General features: G+C 39.8%; 2 protein-coding genes across 4 annotated transcripts; both read right to left on the reverse strand.

Moving 5' to 3' along the window:
• Nucleotides 1-5135: 5135 nt before the first annotated feature.
• Nucleotides 5136-11409, reverse strand: LOC103710130 (vacuolar cation/proton exchanger 1a-like). Of its 3 annotated transcripts, none has more exons than XM_008795749.5 (12): nt 10406-11409; nt 10243-10310; nt 9554-9582; nt 9236-9432; nt 8886-9104; nt 8562-8693; nt 6832-6948; nt 6686-6739; nt 6481-6597; nt 5803-5893; nt 5651-5718; nt 5136-5515 (listed from the first exon to the last, which is right to left on the reverse strand). In XM_008795749.5, exons 1-11 carry the CDS (start codon nt 10682-10684, stop codon nt 5657-5659), a joined length of 1365 nt encoding a protein of 454 aa, XP_008793971.2. In that variant the 5' UTR covers nt 10685-11409; the 3' UTR covers nt 5136-5515; nt 5651-5656. The 3 variants fall into 3 exon arrangements, with proteins under 3 accessions (XP_008793971.2, XP_008793970.2, XP_088562410.1); XM_008795748.5 differs by having other exon boundaries at nt 8562-8696; nt 10406-11070; XM_088706284.1 differs by lacking the exon at nt 5136-5515 and having other exon boundaries at nt 5523-5718; nt 8562-8696; nt 10406-11070.
• Nucleotides 11410-15746: 4337 nt separating this feature from the next.
• On the reverse strand, nt 15747-19794 carry LOC103710151 (putative chloride channel-like protein CLC-g). The gene is made up of 6 exons (XM_008795771.3): nt 19457-19794; nt 19127-19304; nt 18276-18538; nt 17538-17807; nt 16199-17351; nt 15747-15988 (listed from the first exon to the last, which is right to left on the reverse strand). The coding sequence occupies exons 1-6, from the start codon at nt 19792-19794 to the stop codon at nt 15866-15868; spliced, it is 2325 nt and encodes a 774-aa protein (XP_008793993.3). The 3' UTR covers nt 15747-15865.
• Between the last annotated feature and the right edge of the window lie 828 nt (nt 19795-20622).

Below are 20622 nucleotides of genomic sequence, written 5' to 3' on the forward strand. Positions count from 1 at the left end.
GACGGACATCATAGAGAAACTGGTTGAATTGACTAAAAAACATGATAACATAAGCCAAATAAAGAAGACAATCAGGATGAACCACAACTGAAGAGGATGAAGAAATACTAGTAATAAATTAAGATTCAGTTGAGTGCAGTTATCGGTCTAATTAATGGGTGGTACATGAGGTAAATGATCCGATGATTTTGATAATCATGGAAAGTGAGAGAACAGTTGGCGTCAGTTGCCAAAACCGATAGAAGTGGAGGCTGAAAGTAGGCTGCCATTATTAGAGGGAGTAGTTACCATATTATCTGCCTTTTAATATATATATATAAATGGATGTACTCTAAATGAGAAGACCTTTCGATGCATCAATAAATCCAGTTTCTCTTCAATTTACCATTGTCTTTCTTTTTCTTAGTTTACCATTAACACTCTAGTCTACCGTAGGAGGAGTAGTAGTAATAGATCACCTCAATCATAGCCCCATTACATCCCTATCCTATCCTGCCTATCTTCTTTCAAACAGATGGTGTGATAGTAATAAAAGTCCTCGAAGATCAAAGTATTTAGACCTATACTACTTTCATCATCTTTTTTTCAACCCTACCATCCTATTTCAGACTAATCCAATATCGATGGCATGTCCGTACATCTACTTTACCACTAGCTTGTGATCCCATCCTAGCAGCAAAGAAGGAAAACAATCCCAAAAGCTTAAAACAATAGAGAAAGGACCGACAACGTGTATAAGGCTTGATAGAACATGCCTCTTTTTTTTTAAAAGCATGCCTCAAAGACTACTAAATTCCTCTTTTCCCACACATTTCGTAGTTTTTCATTATTCAATATACACACTTTATATATGAATTGTACATGTTAATAGGTTAGCATATTATCTTTAGGATTCAAAAATAATTAACCATTTAGGGTAATTTATACGAGGCAAGGCATCCCCAATAATTTGAACTTGACTAATTTATACAGGTGGGTCTCTCTCTTTTCTTTCAAAAATAAAACTAGTAAATAAATAAACTATCAATCTAAAGAAACTAGAATATACAGCCGTGAAAAATGAGAGGTAGTTGCTTGCTAGTAGGTGAAACAACTTAGAATTATAGCAAAGAAAAAAAAATACAAATGAAAAATGTAATTATGAATGAGAAGATTGTTATAATGTTCTTTAGGCTAAAGAATGAAAAAGAACAAAAACAATGCTAATAAGAAACCAAATCAGTTGTTGAATTGAGGACGGTCTGTCCATGCCCGGCCACTCCATGTCCGATCGCCACAACCATACGAGATCTCCCATCCAATCCCAGCAAGCACGCAAAAACCAGCAGCTCATCACTCCAGACTTCACCCCTCTCAAAAACACTCAAAGAACAGCCCGTTTCCTCAAACCCCCTTGCACGACGGTCGCCGGAGTTAATTGGGACTAAAGTTCAACGTCAACCTGACCCAAAGCCAATCAAAGCCCAACGGCAGCATCTTGACAGAAGAAACCACGCAAGGTATCAGAGATTGAAAGTGACCATTAATGGGTGGAGGAAGAAAGCACCAAAGGCGAACCAACTCATCAGAACCTACGCCAATGTGGGAAAATATGGTAAGGTCAGAACCAACCTCTTTCCGAGAAGAGGACCAACACCCCCCCGACCAGAAAGCCATCCTCCCCTCCTCCCTTTCTCCGGGATTAATTCCAATCCAATCCAATTTCTCTCTCTTTCTCACCGATACTCTGTCCTTCGAGAGTTTCTTCTATTGACAGAGTTTTTCTGCTCTTCAACTTTCTGCTTTCTACATTTTATTCTCTTTTTGGACATCTGAAGAAGTCGGTCGGATCAAACCTATCAGTAATCGTACTTATTAAAGGATGATCGAGCTAAGCTGGATTGTTGTATCTTAGGAACGAGATCGCTGCAAACTCGCACGTAGGAGGTGATCATGTTCCTAGAGTAGTGCATATCACACGCCTAGATACAGGCAAGACCTTTTCAATCTTCTGATTTTATTCTACTAGATTATTTTTTTATAATATTTATATAAATAAAGATATATATAGCAATCTCTGGATAAAATAAATTTCTAACAATAACACCCTCCAGACAAATTCGACCTTTCAGATCGAGCCCCTAGTTTCGTTGTGGAGGCTTAGACCCCCTAAAGCTCTAGTGCCTGAACCTGTCCATTGCTTCAAGGGCCACCTCTTCGGACACTCCTACAGAACCTGCAAGAGCTCGAAAATTAGCAACCTGTCAAGCCAAAAAACCAAAATGCAAGCCAACACAAATGACATCCGACCCCCACAGATCCCAAACCGACCCAGGTTCAAACAAGTCTTCCTTCCTTTCAGGGATGAGATGACCGGAATATTGACCTACTTAGATAGAGCAGCCATTGTTGAATCTTTTGGGAGACCAATCGGGGTTCATGACGTTACTACCACCTTGGGGAGGAAGGCAAGAAAGGGGGATCTTAGACCATAGAGGTTAACTTTTAATTAGCAACGCTTTGACTTTGCAAGTCAAAAAGTTAAAAAGGATGGTTGCAACTTGCCACAGGTAGCGATTCGATAGGATGGAATCTTCGAACTGTAGGGATCTTTCTTTTTCTCTCTTTTTTTTTTTTAGTAAATCAGATTTATTATACCAAATCTAGTATAAATGCATCCGTGGAAAGCGGCAAATAAACTATATAAAAGATTAGAAAGAACATCTATCATAACAGTCTACAATATAGTTTCTATATAATTGGCCACATATGGTGCTATCTAGCCAAAGCACTAGTCATTCTTTTATAAACATGTGTCACCTCATACGAATATAGAGTTGCTTCCCTTCCACAGCAACTCTGTATCAAGAAATGAGATCCGGTACATCTAGACCTTTTGTTAAATTTAATAATTAGGACCTAAGACCTCAAAATTTGTTTCAATTCGGATGTCACTCGAGCAACCCAATACCCCTCTTCAAGTACTTGTGAGCCCCGATCACTAAAACAGACCCCACCAACACAACACAACATTACAATACCATGCACCCTTTATCATGTACTAACATCAAAGTATTAATAAATTTTCATGGGGGAGTACCTTACTCTTCCATTGCATTTTGAAGAAAACAATTTGATAATTAACACAGGAATAAAGCTTTTCAGAAAAGACATGATTAGGAACTTTGGATGATAGTCCAAATTACCAACTATGCCAAGTCTTGGTCAGCTTTGCTGTAGTTTTTAAGTAGCAAGTGCTGTTATAAAATGCTTGAACTTTAACTGATTGTTTGGCAACTAGCTGGAAGAACATATGAACGCTTGCTTTGCGAATAGCATCATTCAAAGGGCATCATCAACCCCGACTTGCTCAAAGAGAAAGTTCAGTACTACATTGGAGGGTCCACTAATCCACTGTCTTTCCACCTATTACATTCTTAATCTTATTCGTCTCATACAATATTTTATTAAATAATAACCATCATCATGCCATACAACAACTGCGATCCGAGAAAGCCAAAAAAAAGAGAGAGTAATGGTCAACGTAATAATTACCAAATAACAAATTTTATTTAGCTTCCACTACAGAACAACTTTGAAATAGTGGGCATTATTTAAAACCATTATAGTTTTATAATTGCGAATATTTTAGACGATATCTAACTTTTCCAATGTAGTTGGATGTGCAACTTGTTCGACATTGCAATCTGTTGACGTAGTAACAGGAACTAGATATTTAACACCCTAAGCATTTTTTTTATGTTCTAAGAACATGAATTTTTTATTTTAAAGAAAGGTATATGTGTCATGTAGATTTAGGACTCATTCGGTATTACTTTTGTTTGTTGCCTTGTTCTCAAAAGTCTTGTGATAAATTTGAATTAGATTAGCATGAAAATGAAACTCTTTATTTTTCTTCAATTGTTTGTAAATCTTTAGAGCTTCTAGTGGTAAGAACATCTATTTTTTAAAAAAGAGCAAAAACAAGAACAACAAATAATTTGTGCCAAATGTTGTGGTCAACAGCAATCTCTATTTAGTATTTAGTATTGTGGGCAACAAGAACACAAAAACAATGTTATTACCAAAAAGACCCTTAATTTTTCTTTTTTTAAATCATCTTTGACATTTGACTGTGCCTTTCGGTGCCATTTGATTTGGGGGCCAGCAGGGACACGAGTGCACGTTTTCATTTGAACAAAAAAAAAAAAGCGAAAGAACTCTAAAAGGCAGAGGAACCAGGGGAGAGGCCAACAAGAAGTTTGCTACTCCAAATGAGTCATGGATGTAGACGGGAACCAGGGGAGGTTGTGAACAACCGGAAAAAGGTGGTCGGTCACAAACAATAATAAAAAATATTCCAACTCTTATGTCTTTAGTTCTCGGTCAAATATTTTATACCGGTTCGCTTCAGATAAGGCCTTGGATCATCACAAATGTTATCATAGCAGAAAATAATATTTGAGTAGATTGGACTCATATCTTATGTGAATTAGGAGGACACTGATATTGGTCATGGTATGGTGTTTGTAAAATAAATTAGATTGGATCTAGAGTCTTAATCTGACAAAAACATCAAAACTTAAATGAATGCAAGCATATGTTTAGCTCTATATGTTTAGATGCTTATACAATACTAAAAAATTTAAATAATACCTTCTACTTAGTCCTCTTTAGATGATGTCCTGGGTTGTTATATAGTTCCTATATCCATCAGCACGTAGTCTACCTCAGGTGCAAAATTAGCATGCAAGATTATATTCGGGCTTGAGACGATTCTACCGGATCTAAGTTGTCATTAACCTAGATGAAGTAATCATATAAACACCACGCCCCCTTTGCCGATCTCACAACTCCTTCCTGCATTAGCCAACCAGGTAATGGGATTATTATTACATGCCTAACCTTCATACAATTAGAAACTAAGACCTTGCATGACACACGAGAACGGATACTTTATAGCACAAGTTTGTCATGCAGTGCTTTGTTTGCATCCTTATCTCAAGTTGGTAAAGTCATCGACGTGCGAATCAACCGAGCTGGGTTCGTATCCAGTCTACACCAAGATAACTGGAGTTAGGTAGGAGAGGAAGGTCGTAACTCGTAACCCCCTCCTTTTGTTTTCTTTTTTTTTAAAAAAAAAAAAGACAAGAAAAGAAAACTAACCATTTTTATTTATTAAATATAAATCAAGAAGGAAGACACGCAGTGGAGACCGGCTAATACCATATATCTCTACGTACATCGCCTAAAATGCAAATTGAAACCACTTTACAGAACATAGATTGAAAAAAAAATGCAGAATCATCTCTCCGATATTTCCCGTTCTTCGACAAGCTTTCATGGACAAAATGATGTCAAAGTTGTAGCTGTTCTCGACCTTTGGAACTTTCCCAAGCTCTGTTTCACTGTAAAAGTTCCCTTCCAAGTGAAATGGCAGAGCAGCAATGTGCCTTGAAAAATGGTTTTCAAAGTTGACAAAGCTTGTCCCAAGTACATGTTTTTCGGTCGAATTAACATAGTCTGCAAGCTGACACTGCACATAACCAACAATTTCACACGCTTGATAAACTTGTTATTCATATGGTATTGGCAAGCATACACATACAGATGTCTCCAAGCATGCATGCTATGAATACATGCATGACATGCACAAAGAAGTGAAACTTGCCTGATGCTAAGCTACAACAACACCTGATTTTGTGGTTAGAACGCCCGAGTTGATGCCATTTGTTTGATCTGACAATTCAGTCAGGCGAGGGTTAGACGAAGTAATTTTTGGAAAGCTATTTTTCGTGCAACAATTCTCTGATCAATACTTACTTGGTGGGGTTTTGAGGACAAAGAAACATGCACCAATGACGATGTAACAAAGTAGGAGAACAATTCCTTTCAAGTAGTGCGAAGTCCCATCCTGCAAAACAAGTATAAATCGCCCATGTTATTTCAATGATTAGAGCTTGGTGCAAAGACAAAAATGCACATATCAAGGCAATAAAAATCCAATGGAGAGCCAATAAAAACAGGAAGTTGATATACATTTGTGTAGGGAGTTTATTCATCACCTATTTAGCAGACGAGTCTGAGCGGCTCAATGCATTTGGGGGTGGAGGCCTAAGGCGGACTCACTCATAATAATAATAAATGTATTTGGAAATTATTTGGAGGCCTCAATGCATTTATAGCTAAAAGTCTTTTGGAGGTCTCAATGCATTTATAGCTAAGAGTCGTTAGGCTTGGGGCCCTCAATGCATTTATAGCTAAAAGTTTTTTGGGAGCCTCAATGCATTTATAGCTAAGAGTCTTTAGGTCGGGGCCTTAGGCGACCGCCTCAGTCGCCTAAGGGTTGAGCCGGCCTTGAGCCAAGTTTAAGTAGTTAGGTACAATCTGATATATTTTGATATACATTCTGTAGAAGAGCTTGATATATGGAAGAGACTGCAACTTAAAGGGCAGCTATATAGCTTATTTAACTTGGCATTGGATGAATGATTAAATTACCTGAAGAGTGAAGGCTGTCACCAATATCGCTATAATTAATGAGACTGTCTCTAATAGTTTGAAATCAAGATCCATTTGGATTCCCATAATCCATGCCATAATCACACTGAATGGAACCTAAAGCATGCAAAAAAATAATTAGAGAAACTTCCTTAATCAATAGAGATAAGCTAGGTTGTGCTTTGCAAGCTTTTTAAAATCTCACCACAAACATGGAGACCTGGGTTGCTGATCCTAAGGAAACTCCAAGGGTGATGTCCTGCAACATATTCACATGCAGGAGAATTTAGTATTGCCTCTACAAAATCATGTAATAATATATCCAAAGGTGAGCTCTTGGTAATTACGGACCAACTTGTTCTTAAAAGCAAATATGATGGCGCCCGCATGCTCTGCAGCATTTCCGACAATGGGTAGCAAGATAATGCTTATGAAGCTTACTGATATGCCCCAAGATTCTGAAGCATCCTAGGAAAGGAAATAAGCTGTCATGGTTATTGGAGTTATCAAAAAAAAAAAGCAAAAGGGAAATAAATTTCAAGATTGATTTAAAGAAGAATACAATAATCCATCAAGCACGAGAGAGCTGCATATATGGACATGCTATAACTCATCATAAAGAATCTTATATCAAGATCAGGACAAGTTGAAGCTACTTTACGGTAGAGGAAAGCAATCAGAGAGACAAAAAGTGTAAAATTAGAATTAAAAGAAAAAAGAAAGTGTTGGAAATGTAAACCCAATTTGATGGGTTTCTTTTGTCCTTTTGTTTTATGGCATTCTATATATTTTTTTGGTTTCTTAGTGTACTCAATAGCCTCTTAGTTTGGGTTCCACTTTACGTAATAGAACAGAGAAAACAAGCCCATGGATTTATGGTATGAGGATGTGTTTTTTGAGTTTTTCTTTGAAAAGAAGAAGACAGTGATAAAGGATTGGTCGGAGAAATTTCTAGAGCAGATTTTTGTGTTAGAAGGAAGAAGATTATCTGAAGAAAAATTATTTTCCTAGTTACTGATTTTCTGCACGTTTGTAAGTTATATCTTCAGATTTTTCATGATTCAAATGAAGAATTTTTTGAAGCAGATTTGAGCCAATCTTGTGTCCCATTGTTCATTCAGCTTTATTTTTTTTTACTTATATGATGCCATTTGCATATTATTAGCATCTCTTTAGCTCCGGCGGAAAGAAAACTACACAAGCATATCCTCCAAATCCATAGACATATGTTTGTTTGGCTAAACTGACTTAATGTCTTCAACCCCATTGCAACCTAGCTAACTATTTCTTCAATTAGCAACAAAATGCTTTGTACAAGTATTGAAAGACCATCTACGGCAGAAAATGTTTTGCTTGGCAAATCCTTGGCATCCTTAGAAAATAAAACCATGGGAATTTTATCCTGCAATGGTTTAGACCTGAGTTGCATGCAAAGCAGTAAGGAAGATGACAAATGAATGGACCAACTCCATCTTCTATAGCAATTTTAATAATTTGGCTACTATATCCATCAAGTCCTTCCAACTTCTCATAATGTAAAGCTAAGTTACAGTTCTAGTCATACACATTAAAATTAACGATAACATTAACTACAGTTGTTTCGAAGATCGACAGACCCATACAATCCTCATGGCTTGCAATTTGCAAACTGCATGCATCTTAATTTGTGGGAAAATCAATTTCAGGAGAACGCATGATTGCTCAAGAATCCATGTAACTCGACATGCATGCTCTTATACTTCAGTTTCTAAATCACATCCTTTTATTGTTCAGTCACACCACGCAATCTCTGATTAAAGTTTTAAGATCACTAAATCATTGAAAATGGCATGTCTAGCTCTCTTCTGTGAGCCTATGCCATATATTTCACCGATCATTGTGGGCAGATAAATTTACATTACTAGCTCTAGAGCATTTTGCTTAAACTAATCAAAAGTTCTTGCTTTTATATCTATCTGTTGTAATTTTCATTAGTAAATATGTAACCAGAAACCATCTTGACACACACACACACACACAGAGAGAGAGAGAGAGGTACTGATGTGTGAGGATGTGTGGCAACGTTGAGCGGCAAGCTTTACCTCAATTGTGCCAACAACATACTCAGATAGTATGGCTATCACAATCGTCATGCCCAGAAGCCAAGCCAGTGCACTTGGGAGTCCAATGACCGCCTCATCTTCAGAGGTCACATCATCGTTGTCATCATCTTCCTGCTGACAACTCAGAGGAATTAGAAATAGAAGGCAGAAATTTCACAAGAATCAGCGAGTTAATTTGGTTCTATTAATTAGCTGAAACAACATGATACAATTCTACCGGCGTTGCTTCGAGCAGCTTGAGGCAGGGGAGCCTCGCATTGCAGGAAACCATGGCAGGCAAGGGGGTCGGTACAAGTAGTTCACCTCTTGCGATTCAAAGAGTTGGCGATGCGTCTTCAGCTGAAAGAAGAGGTATGCGATATACGCAAGAAGCATGACAATGCTGCACGCTCTCGACAGATCCAACGTTGAAACTGTGGCCGCCGTTTGCTCACCGGAGCTTACGGCATACCTAAACATCAGCGGCAGCATGTGGCACAAGGCACCCAACATCAAAAGACCGGAGTTCACATCAGCTTGCTTCTGCAAAACACAACGCAAGCAATTGATTAAAGATGGCGGCAAGATGACCAGAGACTGATATATAGCAGAATCAGAAAAGTCGAGCAGATCTACGTGTGGCAAGACCTCATTTTTATAATTCCACAACTTACTCTATCGAACAACTGCTCTTTGCGGAGGTTGGCAATGCCACCACAGAAGAGGGAGGAGCCAAGGACAAGCAGCAGGTTGGAGAGGATGGAACCCACAAGGGAGCACTTAACCACCTCGATCTTCCCCCCGAACAATGCGAATATAGCTATGATCAACTCTGTGGCATTCCCGCATGTGGCATTCAAGAGCCCACCCACTGCAGCAGCACTATATAATTATCAGTACATGGAGATCGATTCACATGCTTCAGGGCACGTTACAAGCAATCCATATCAGAAAAATGGACCTATGCGAACGAATGGAGGGAGCGCACATACCAGTGGGACCGGTATAGTACGCGATCTGCCTGCAGAATCGAATTACAGGTGGAGGAGAAAAAGCAAGTTAGTATTAATGGAGATGCCATGTAAGCTGATGAACTTTTACAAACATAAGCTAAATGGCATGTCCCTTGGACCAAATGGCCTGCCAATCTATGTAGCAGTGCGAATAAAGTGCTCATTCAAATATCAGTTGCAAACATTTGTACTTGGTAGCGGGCCTAAACCGCACTCCTGTAGGAAGGTATGGGCCTTCAGAGATCAGGCACTCAAAATCCTTATGAACGTAAAATTATTGAAACAGACACTAATTAGTGAACTATTTGGGAATAAAATAATGGCTGTATTGTTTATTATTATTATTATAATTGAAAAATATCTATAATAACAAAAAATAAACTTTGGCGGAATAAAAAAAATCGATATAAAAATTTGAGTTTTAAGAATATTATATCCACAGCGGGTTACAGCAGCTCATTATATCACGGCGGCGTTTATTTCAAAGTTTGCTGGTCAGTAATTGACGCAGATGGAATTTTAGTTTGACTGGTAAGAAATTGACGCTGATGGAGAAATTTTTTTGTCCTCGCGTGGAAAATGTCTTGCTTAGTTTTCATGCTTGCGGAGCAACCGATGAATGCGAGAAGAAACACCAGTCCTTGGGTGGGGAAAGGAGAGAAACTTACTCGGTGAGGAAGCTCACGCGCTCGGCCAGCGGGGTGAGGCCCAGCAAACTCAGCGCGAACACCCAAGCCTGTTTCATATATATATATATATTCATTGGATCGGTGAAATAGAAATATATAAATAATTAAACACACAAGAGAGGAAATTAAGGGTGGTATGTACGCGGCCGAAGTGGAAGTAGTGGGCGGCGACGGCGAGGGGAACGGCGGGGAAGAGGACGAAGAGCTTGGTCCCCAGGAAGATCTCCTGGAGGTTGGCGAGGAGGCTCCTGAGCAGTCCCCAGGGCACCTTGGACACCAGCGTCAGATCCGACTTCTTACGCAGCGACGACGACGACATGTTGTGCGCGGTGCGCCCGTGCCCGTGGCGCATCTCCTTGCTGATCAGCGCCCCGCCCTTGAGGTTGCCTCCCTCCAACGCCTCATACCCCGCCGAAGCCATGGCTCTCCTCCTCGCCTCCTCTCCTTTAGAGAGACCGAGCCCCGGATGCTCTCAGTTTGGAATACTGAATATGATACAACCACGCTCACCAACCCACGCTCCCCGATCGATGAACTTTCTCCACACTTCCCTCGCCCCTCCGCACTCCGTACTCTCTCTCTCTCTCTCTCTCCCTCTCCTTGCACTATGGACCGTTCCATGATCTCCTTGTAGTATATATATATCGCTCGCCCTGGGCCATCATTGAAGGGAGGTATGATGACGCCCACATAAAATGTCACCTTTTTTTTGATAAATTAAAATATCATTCGAGAAATTATATCCTGTGCACCATATAGCTATGACGGCGTGCTATATTAATAAAGTTTATAGAAACGAATGGCTATGACTTAGGGTGTAATTTCTTTTGCTATATATTCGAAGTAGTGGAAAAGACACGCAAGAGGAGATCGCCACGTCACTTGAGCAACAAGTGTTTGAGACGCCCAAGCTGGAATTGGCTGCTATAGGAGGTAGATGCGAAGGGAACGTTCCGGGAAACTTCGCATGGCGTCCGATCTGGCAACCCCGTGACACTTGGCGAAAGCCTCGCCACGCACGCCCGATTCATGCAATCATTCTCTCCCCATTAATCTTTTGATGGAACGTCGCACAAATTATAGCTCCCGTGGCTTGGATACCTTCTCTTCCATGGCGGCAATCCAGGATTTTAGCCAGCCTAGCTCCTGTGCATCGCAATAGTTTTTGCGTCATCTCACTCTCAATTCATGCACTGCTTTCGTTAATGGTTGTATACGTGTAATTTTGTTAAAAGTTTATGTAAAATAAAGAGTTTCTTCCAAGCGAAGAGGAGCAGAGACCCGGTAATTTGTATTGGTATTGCAATGGTACGGAGAAGTAGAATTAAATATCTTGATGGGGTGGTCATGAAAGAGTGAGTAGGAGGACAGTGGACGTATGCTCTCCCCACCACGCATTAGAAACAGGAGCAGAAATTTCGCGGAATCTTCGTAGGGGGAGAAAGACAAGAAAAGCAAGGAATTATTAGATGGAGGTTTAGCGGTACCTGCTGGCCGTCGTCGATTACGACACGTTTGTACGCCACTGGCTGATGCCGCAGCTCGACGGCGACGGAGGAAGCTCCGCGGAAGCTTCCTCTCTCCCAAATCCGTCCCCGTCTCTCATTTATTTGGCACCTCCGGGCACATGCATGCCTGTCAAAAACGACACGCCCTGCCGCTTGCTGTATGAATCCAGAGCTCTCATGGTAGCAGAACACCCTTCTCCCGAATCACTACCACATTTAATGAAAAAATTGGTTTGGTTTGGGTTGTAAATAGGATTGGATCGGTTTTGGTTCCAATTTTTAACAACCCGATTGAATTGAATAGATTCTGATATCCTTGAGCACCCCAAACAAAGGTGTCTGTTTTCCATTAAATCCTCTTCGACTACTAGCAATGAAATCACAATGCAACAAGATAAAGGTGTCTGTTATATTTCTATCACAATTGCAGTCAGTGTCTCAAGCTATTCTTCCAATTGCCATGAGTCCTGCAAAGATCTAGCTGTGAATAACAAATTTGCCATGAGGAAGATGCTGCCACGGTGATGGAGGGAATCCTGAGCTCTGGGCGAGTATGCGGTTGATTTAGGATACTTGCCGCCTTCTAAGTGAATGTATTGTATTCGAGCTACTCATGTGTACAGAAAAGCCAACAGTGCTCCGGACTGGATGGCCTTCTATACGATCCATCATTCCGAAGATGTTATCTGGAACGGACGTGGCTCGGTCCAGACTCTTTACAATATTTACTTTTTTTTCTAATTTTTTAGGCTACACTCACACCCGTTGTTTGTGGGGTGCCGATATATTTAAAAAAATAAAAATAATAACAAATTTGACTGCGGACTGTACACCTTACTACCATCTTACTTGCCACCACATTTATTCTTCAACAAGGAAATGCAATTGGGACACTCTTGCTTCGGCATAATTCAGTTCCTCCAAATGTAGGTTTCCACATCCCTCCTTTCTTTTCTGAAACCAAAACTCACTCTCTGAGTCTCTGTTAACAAATTTTGCTGATTTAGCCTAATTTTCTCATGGCAAATTGGTTAACCAAATTGGCGCATCTCCTCTGTGTATAACTTCAAAAGGTTCCCCATAAATGAACAAGCGATTGGTGTTGGTTTAGTTGATACATCGTTGAGTTTGGCTATATGGAATTTTACTTGGATCTGCTAAATTAGGCCCTACCAGTTATTAGATCCTGACTACTGGAAATACTGATTCAGGTGGGCTTTGGTAGTCTCAATTCAAAAATATGATCTATATGAGTTCAGCTCTGGTTCTGGTTCTCTTCTTGTGTAAAACCGTGAGTAGAGTCTCACAGAAATCAGTTCTGTGGATTCTCATGAACATATATAGCACTAGTGTTCAACATGTTACATGCTAGAATGGTTTGGCTTCAATATCTATTAAGTCATTAAGGACATGTTTCTTTTAATTATTATAACATTTTTTTTTTCATTTAGTTTAGTTTTAGGAATGCAAGTTCTCCTGAATTGTTTGTCTATAAGGGTGGATGTATATGAGATTAGGATGAGGGATGGAGAGAATGTATCTGAAAATTTACCTTTTTGAGCTATTTTTACTAACATTCGTGCTTCAATACAACCTGATTTGTTCTAATTTGTTCCATCCCCAGCCATTTGCTACTGGTGGTTCTCAGGCATTTCATATCTGACCAATTTGCTTTTTGGTGTCATCTCCTCTCAGAGAAACCTATAATTCACCATGTTCTGAAGTCATCGAGCATTCTGCTGACAAAAATCTACGGAGCAAAGGTGGCTGACTTCAGATTCGCAAGAACTGGTCCAAAGAAAGTGCTGGAAAAACTATCAACTGAAACGTTATAAATTTTTTTTATGTGATTTTATTATTTTATCTTTAGTATTTAATTAATAGCATTCTGCATATATTAAATAAATAAATAAGTTTTGATGTTATCCAATTTCGAGGCACACTATAAAAGGCGCTTTCTTTAGAGTAGAATTCGTCCCACCCAGGTGCGGTCTACTTCCAAGATACATTGAGCCACTTTGTGTTCTCCTTAATGTGCACTCTAGCAAAGGAGAATCAAGGTCGAACCCAAAATAGTTAAATTCAGATACGTTGAAAATCAGCAAATTTGATTAATACAATATCTCAATCCTCTTATATGTGGATACAATTCTCTTCTCAAATGCTTGATAAGCACACCCAGAGTTTTCTCACTTAGTGCTCTCAATTCTCTTCTCAAATTTGGTGTTATTCAAAAGAAAAGAAGATGTTGTTCTGATGGATGAAAAGTGCAATTCTCTTTTCTATTTATAGATATGAAAGGGTGGGTATGATTAGATGCTTAAGTATTCTTTCGTTGAATGCATCGCTTCACATAATCCATCCATCCATCAAAGGTTATATCTTTTTGGATCACCATCAAATCATATGCATCTTTTTATTTAAGAAAATTTTTCGAAGAGTCTATTTGGTATATTTTTGCATTTTTTTTAAACATACAGCATAAGAAATAATTGGATAAGCGTATGTAGAATTTTAAGAGGGGAGAGAGAAATAAAGATAAAAAATTAAATCTTATCTATTAAGGAAACTAAGTTATTTGGAAGTCTAAGATAAGTTTTTATATTTAACTAAGTTTATATTTAGATAAATATCCAACGTGGAATTCTAAAATCTCTATGTTTTGAATTAAAAATTTATTAATAAACCAACAGGAAGCAGGTCAGACTCATGTCGAGACCAAAGGGTAGAGCTGGATATCCATCTTGAACCGGAATACCTTAGGACATATCTCCTCCTTTGGCATACTGCGCTTAGAAATCCTACCAGCTATTTATTCGGATTGGTGTCTTCTTTCTAGGACGTGATGACTGTATGACATTCAGATGCCTCCTCCATGCATTTTTGCGGAGAACAGAACCTTGTTAATTTGGAGGATGTAAAGTTTTTAGCTGTTTTTGGGAAGATGTTTTTTGGATCTAACATTTAAAGTTTGATGCTGTAGTTCTAAACCTGAAAGAATTAATGATCCTTACTTCCAACTAGATTTTTTTGGGTGTTATATTTGTTAAGGAATTGGTCTTCAATGCTAACGGATCCATCCACCCACTTGCTTAAGCTTATAGGTTGGATCTTAACATGGCATCAGATCTCATATGAATGTCAACCAGCTAGGCGTGGCATAATGTTATGGTTGGAGTCCTGACGCATACACCTCGATTATATATCAGAAGAATTACCCAAATGTTTTCCATTGCAGAACCACAAAAACAACCATTGCCAACCAGTTGGCCCTCAAAGATTAGGCAGTGATGTGTGAAAATAGAAGCCATATACCTTATCACAGCATCCACATTTATTCATGCTGAATGTCTTCCAATGCGGACTGCTGATGCTAATTGATCTTATTTGATGCAAGACAAGGAAACCTTGTACAGGACATGGTAGAGTTCATTCGCTACCGACATGGCCAGCTCAGTTCGATCTAATTGCGAGTTCGAAACTCAATCATAAACGAGCAAACGAACACCTACCAGCATCAGCCTGAGCTAAGTAAAAAACATCAGAAGGAAATGCATGAAACCAAACTTGCAACAAATATCTAAAATTACGATTCATTACTTCGATTTCACTGACTATTGTTCTTTTTTTTTTGCATATAGATTCAATTTCTGTCGATTTTTATACAAGTCTTGGATAAAAATCTACAACGCGCTAAAGTGCCCATCCTTCACTCCGACAGCATCTATATGTTTATTGTTCTTGTTATCTATCTTTGTGAGTTAATAATAACTCACAATTATGCTGAACCATACAATTTGAGTATACATCTCCAAAGGCACTATATTGGAAGGATAAAGAATCTGTCGTCTTTTGTCTGAGCTTCCTCAAATAGTTTTAATGTCAGGTCTGCAAACTCGTGGAAAATGCTTTGGAAAGAATTTTTTGTGAGCAGCACACGTTCCTCGAAAGGGTAAATTTCTGTACATGGCTCGCTTCCTCCAATCTCCATCATTTGAAAGAAAAATGCAGGAAGTTACAATATGCCCTTTGCAAAAAAAATCTCTTTATCATCATTTTGGAATGGTTAAACTCCAACTTCTATGGTCCAACTATCATTTTAATAATAGTGGACTTTCTGAACGCTTCCATCTGCTCTTCAACAGCAAAGGATACAGCCCCAGCATATGCTCGGGCATGAAATCATGCCTCGTCAGCATGCCCACTACAGGCGGGCTCTGCAGTAATTCACAGTGAACAATGTTAAGAGAGTCAGCAATAAAGCAAGACATGAAATTCAAAAATTTCTAATATCTCTCAAAAGATCAACAAAGACCACAAGATGTTGATGAAATTGATGCTGACAGTACCCATTGTCCTTGGTTATGTGTGTGCTGATTAATAGTGGTATAGATATAGAGAGCTCATAACTGAGACAAGATCCTTACCGAAGAGGACTTTGGAACAACCAAGAGGTGCCTTAGACCAACTTCTCGGAAAAGTATGAGAGCTTTTGCTAATGACATCGTCTCGACGACAGTGTGAGGTGAGGTGTTCGTAAATGGATGCAAGTCAATGCACATTTCCATCTCTTCTCCAGTCAGCTCTATATCTTCGATGCTGTCGCACCTGCCAGAGCCACGCTTGGCAAAATCATCAGCAGAGAACTGTTTTGATGCATCAGAGAACTGTTTTGATGCATCAACCGCTGAGAGGGTGCAAGCATGAAGAAACTCCTTCTTCTTTAACAAGACAAGTAGGTGTGCACGAAGAATTAGGCCAAACAGCACAGGTGAACTGGAAAAAGGAGGCCCATCTACAACAGGGAATCCATGATGACCTGTTGTCTTTAAAACATGGACTATATTGCCGACTTTCTCCACGCCATTAAATATCTGCAAAGGCCCAGTGAGCACATCACTGACTGTGAGCTGCCTCATGTAGGGTTCTGCGTGGGCGTCAAGATATGGAAGCCCCTTCAATTTGACCATCATATCATAGATATTTGCATTAAAAGTGTCGGCCACAGTTTTCGATATGAGCAAAACAAGCATGACCAGGGGAAGCAACAGGAGATTGTTGGTCAATTCTAGGATGATTACACATACAGAGAGAGTCATTCTCATTGATCCACCAAGAACGGAAGCAGATCCAAGGACTGCAAAGAGCCCGTGGTCCAGAGTTGAGTGTTTGCCCACAAGCATCCCAACAAGGCGCCCATAGGCCGCACCAGTCAGAATGAGTGGAACAAAGAGGCCAGCAGGAGCAACGAGACCATAGCTCACAATCCCGAGGAAGTAAGAGGCAGCAAAGAACAAGAGCATCGAGGATTTTTGGAACACAGCATCTGTGCCAGCACTAAACAGGTTTCTAATCGTGCCATCGTTGGTGTTGAAAAGTAAGCTAGCCAGATCGTTGTAATGGTGAGGAGGGCATTGGAACTTCTTGAAAATGCCGAATCCGCTGCCTATCGATGGACAAACTTCTGAGAGGCCGCCTGGGCAAGGTCTACAAGATGCAAGCCATGGTAGCCCGAACAGGCAACAGGATGTAAGTATGGAAACTGTGGCGGCAAGAAGCAATTCATAGCCAATGCCCTTCCTGAAAATAAATGGACAGATATTTTTAAGATGAGTAGGTAGTATATTGCTTTGCATAAATTGCACAACCGAACAGTAAAACAACATGTTTGAAGAATAAGGAATTCATAAACTACTTTACATATCCAATCTTTTTATTTGGCTTTTGAGATATGTTTGAAGGGAGAAGGGAGAATGTGATACATACTCATGGATAAGATTGTAGATTCGGAGAACCTTCTCCAAGAGAAAATTGTAGAAGCTTCCCAATAGTCCCCCAATAACTCCTAAAAGGATCACCGGCGGTAGGTCCGCCAAGTGACAAGCAATAGTATCTGAAGTTACATCAAACATTATCAGCCCACCCTTTCCAAATAACCCACACTTGCCACCGTTACAAATGTCTATCAGTGCCCTAAGCACAACACCAACTACAGCTGTTGTGAAGAATGCTTTCCAGAGTAAGGCACTGTTCCACCTGTAAAGCCAAATATCAAGATCACGAAGACAATGCGAAAAATACTGTTTAGGTAAAAAATGAAACTAAGTTATGCTCTAAGTGCTCGATCTGATAACAAATGAAGATACTTCTATTTAATTTCTGATGCATATTTCAATGTGGATAAACCGAACTGCTGAAAAATGTCGGTTTTTCTTTAGTTTTAATGGCTGCTATCAGAAAGCCCAAACAAAATTTCTGCCTATGCTAATTTTCAGAACAATATCAGATGCCTAACACATGCATAAATACTATTTACCTATGACAATTTATTACTTAAGATTGCATTCATTAATATCTAATTATGAGGAGAATACTTAGTGATCGCTGGCTTTCATCATGGAAAGCCTGCTTAATGATTTCCTCTTTAGAGCATAAGGGCAACCTCAAAGACACATGTATATCAGCATAAAAATGCGCATATTTGGAAATAAGCTGATGCAGTACCATGATGATACCGACTCGAGGGCAAACAGAACACCACCAACCGGCGCACGCAAGGCAGCAGCAATCCCAGCACCAGCCCCGCAAGTTACCAGTTCCCGTCGATCTCTGTCGTTCCGGAAATATCGTGGCCATTTACATGACAAGTGGTATTTACCGGACCCTCCCTGCCCGAGTGTAGATGCTATGCATGCCCCTGCATGCACCATGGGGCCTGCCTTGCCCGCATGCAGAGATGATGACACTGCAGCAATGCAACCCACTACCTGTTCATTCAAAAATTCAAATCAAAAACATATTGCTCACTTAAAGTGTAAAGCTTTCTCTAATTCAACGTCTGTGACAAGAATGCAACATACATCCCCGTTAATGCATCAACGTTCGTCTCAGAAAACGCAAGCATGGAGACTTCTTGCTCTAATTATTGATGGAAATGTACTTTGCAAGTACAGCAATTCCGTAACATCCTGCTTTCTTGAAACCTTGTCTCACCCTTTCGTCTGTTTCGACAGTTAGGTGGATAAAGCAACGTAATGATAAAGAATCAAAGGATTTATTCACAAAAAGCATGAAAGAAACAGGGTGATGAAAATGACCAAGCACATACGTACATGAGGGCTTGCAGATTAAGTGAATGCATGCTTTAACCAAACTACAGGGTTCACAAAAGCCAAGAAAGTTTCTGTTGCTGACTCAAACAAGTCGAGGTTTTTAAACCTCAAAGAGAGTCGAGCTCCAAGAGAACTCGATCATGGATTGTTGCGAAAAAAATTGTTCCTTTGATTAAGGTGATTTAAAAAAAAAACCACTCTGAAGGAAGAACAAAAAGCGATTCAGAGATCCAAAAATCTCACCTTTACTACCAGGGTCCTCAGCGAGAATAAATCCGGCGCATCGATGCCATTCAAATAGGCCTTCACTTCCGGTATGCCCGATCCGGCCGCCGCCGGCGCAATGTAAGCCGTCAGGACCGACGCGAACATCGCGAGCACGAAATTCGACCCCGCAAACACTCCAAACGCCCACGCATACCTAAGAAACCCAGATCACCAATCAAGGGAAAATTCAATTTTTACGATCAAAAACAAAGAAAAATCTGATTTTTACAATCAAAAACGAAGAAAGACGCGAATTTGATCGAATCTACGGGGTCCCCGGGATCGGGGAATGCGAGGGTTGCCTACTTCTTGGCGAGCATAAGGTTGGAGGTGACGACGAACTTGAAACCGGCGATATTCTCGACGGCAAGATTGTTGAAGAAGCCGACGGCGCCGGCGAGGGCGCCGATGAGGAAACAGAGGGACCACTTGAGGGTGACGTAGCAAATGATGTGGGCGCGGCCGCGGTGCCGCCAGTCCTTGAATAAGTCGTTCTCGACCAGCTCGTAGTCGAGGCTCTCGATGGGACACACGTGGGAGCCGACGATGGCCACCTGGGAAGTGACGTTCGACGCCGACCGCCGGAGGTTGATGCGGTGATGCTCGTCGAGCAGCTCCTCCTCTTCCTCCGCCGAAGTCGCCATGACTCCTTGGATCCGAGTTGTCCTTCGTCTTCTCTTCTCTCTCTCCCACTGATCGACTTCTTTGAAGGATGCTTCGTCTCTGCGCGGGTACCAGGAGTACTGCAGAGTGGAGACGTAGGGCGGAAGGACAGAGCGGACCGGCCGGGGCTCGCACCGCGGGACGAAACGAACAGAAAGCAAAGAGAGATAGAAGAAAAAGGGAAGGAATTGTTCCGAGATTCGGGAAGGACAGATTTTGACGCTTAAGTCCGATGAATGGGGGATTTGCCTTGATCCCGCAGCTAAAATAGAAGTACTAGATTAGGATGCCGAACCAACGAATCTTCTCTACGTAGCACAGTACGGATATAATCTTGGGCTATTTATATTTATTTTATTTAACTAATACAATATAAATATAGATATTAGTTAAATATAAAAATTTATATTTATATTTATTTTAAATAAATATACTAAAAGTATGGATACTAATATGGATATAAATCAGATAATTAAATTTTATGGTTATAAAATCAAAGATATTACTAAGTTGATGATAAATTAAGTTAATAGTATGTTAATATTTAATAAGATCATCTATTTTTCTTAAATATTTCTAAGTGTTATATAAATTAAATAAAATTATAAATAAAATCGAATATTCAAATAACGATCGGATCGATAGTTGTCTATCTATATTCATATCCCTTTTTTTTATGGATATGGGGATATTAGTCTAATGCTCAAATTTATATCCTTCAAAACAGATAATATCCGATCCATTTTCATCACTAATGGAAACCATATCTATGACACAAGTTATTTTATAAATTATTTATATATCAAATC

This window comes from Phoenix dactylifera, chromosome 11 (assembly GCF_051530095.1).
Source record: "Phoenix dactylifera cultivar Ajwa chromosome 11, Ajwa_hap1_PhDact_Kaust_v1.1, whole genome shotgun sequence".
NCBI classification, from domain to species: domain Eukaryota; kingdom Viridiplantae; phylum Streptophyta; class Magnoliopsida; order Arecales; family Arecaceae; genus Phoenix; species Phoenix dactylifera.

Bases quoted from the DNA above. Each gene is read 5' to 3' on its own strand.
- LOC103710151 (XM_008795771.3), bottom strand. From the start codon at position 19,794: ATGGCGACTTCGGCGGAGGAAGAGGAGGAGCTGCTCGACGAGCATCAC. The intron at 19,305-19,456 runs GTAGGCAACCCT...TGGGTTTCTTAG, and splicing joins AACCTTATGCTCGCCAAGAA to GTATGCGTGGGCGTTTGGAG. The intron at 18,539-19,126 runs GTGAGATTTTTG...TTGAATGAACAG, and splicing joins TGAGGACCCTGGTAGTAAAG to GTAGTGGGTTGCATTGCTGC.
- LOC103710130 (XM_008795748.5), bottom strand. From the start codon at position 10,684: ATGGCTTCGGCGGGGTATGAGGCGTTGGAGGGAGGCAACCTCAAGGGC. The intron at 10,311-10,405 runs GTACATACCACC...TATATGAAACAG, and splicing joins ACTACTTCCACTTCGGCCGC to GCTTGGGTGTTCGCGCTGAG. The intron at 9,105-9,235 runs GTAAGTTGTGGA...TGTGTTTTGCAG, and splicing joins AAGAGCAGTTGTTCGATAGA to AAGCAAGCTGATGTGAACTC.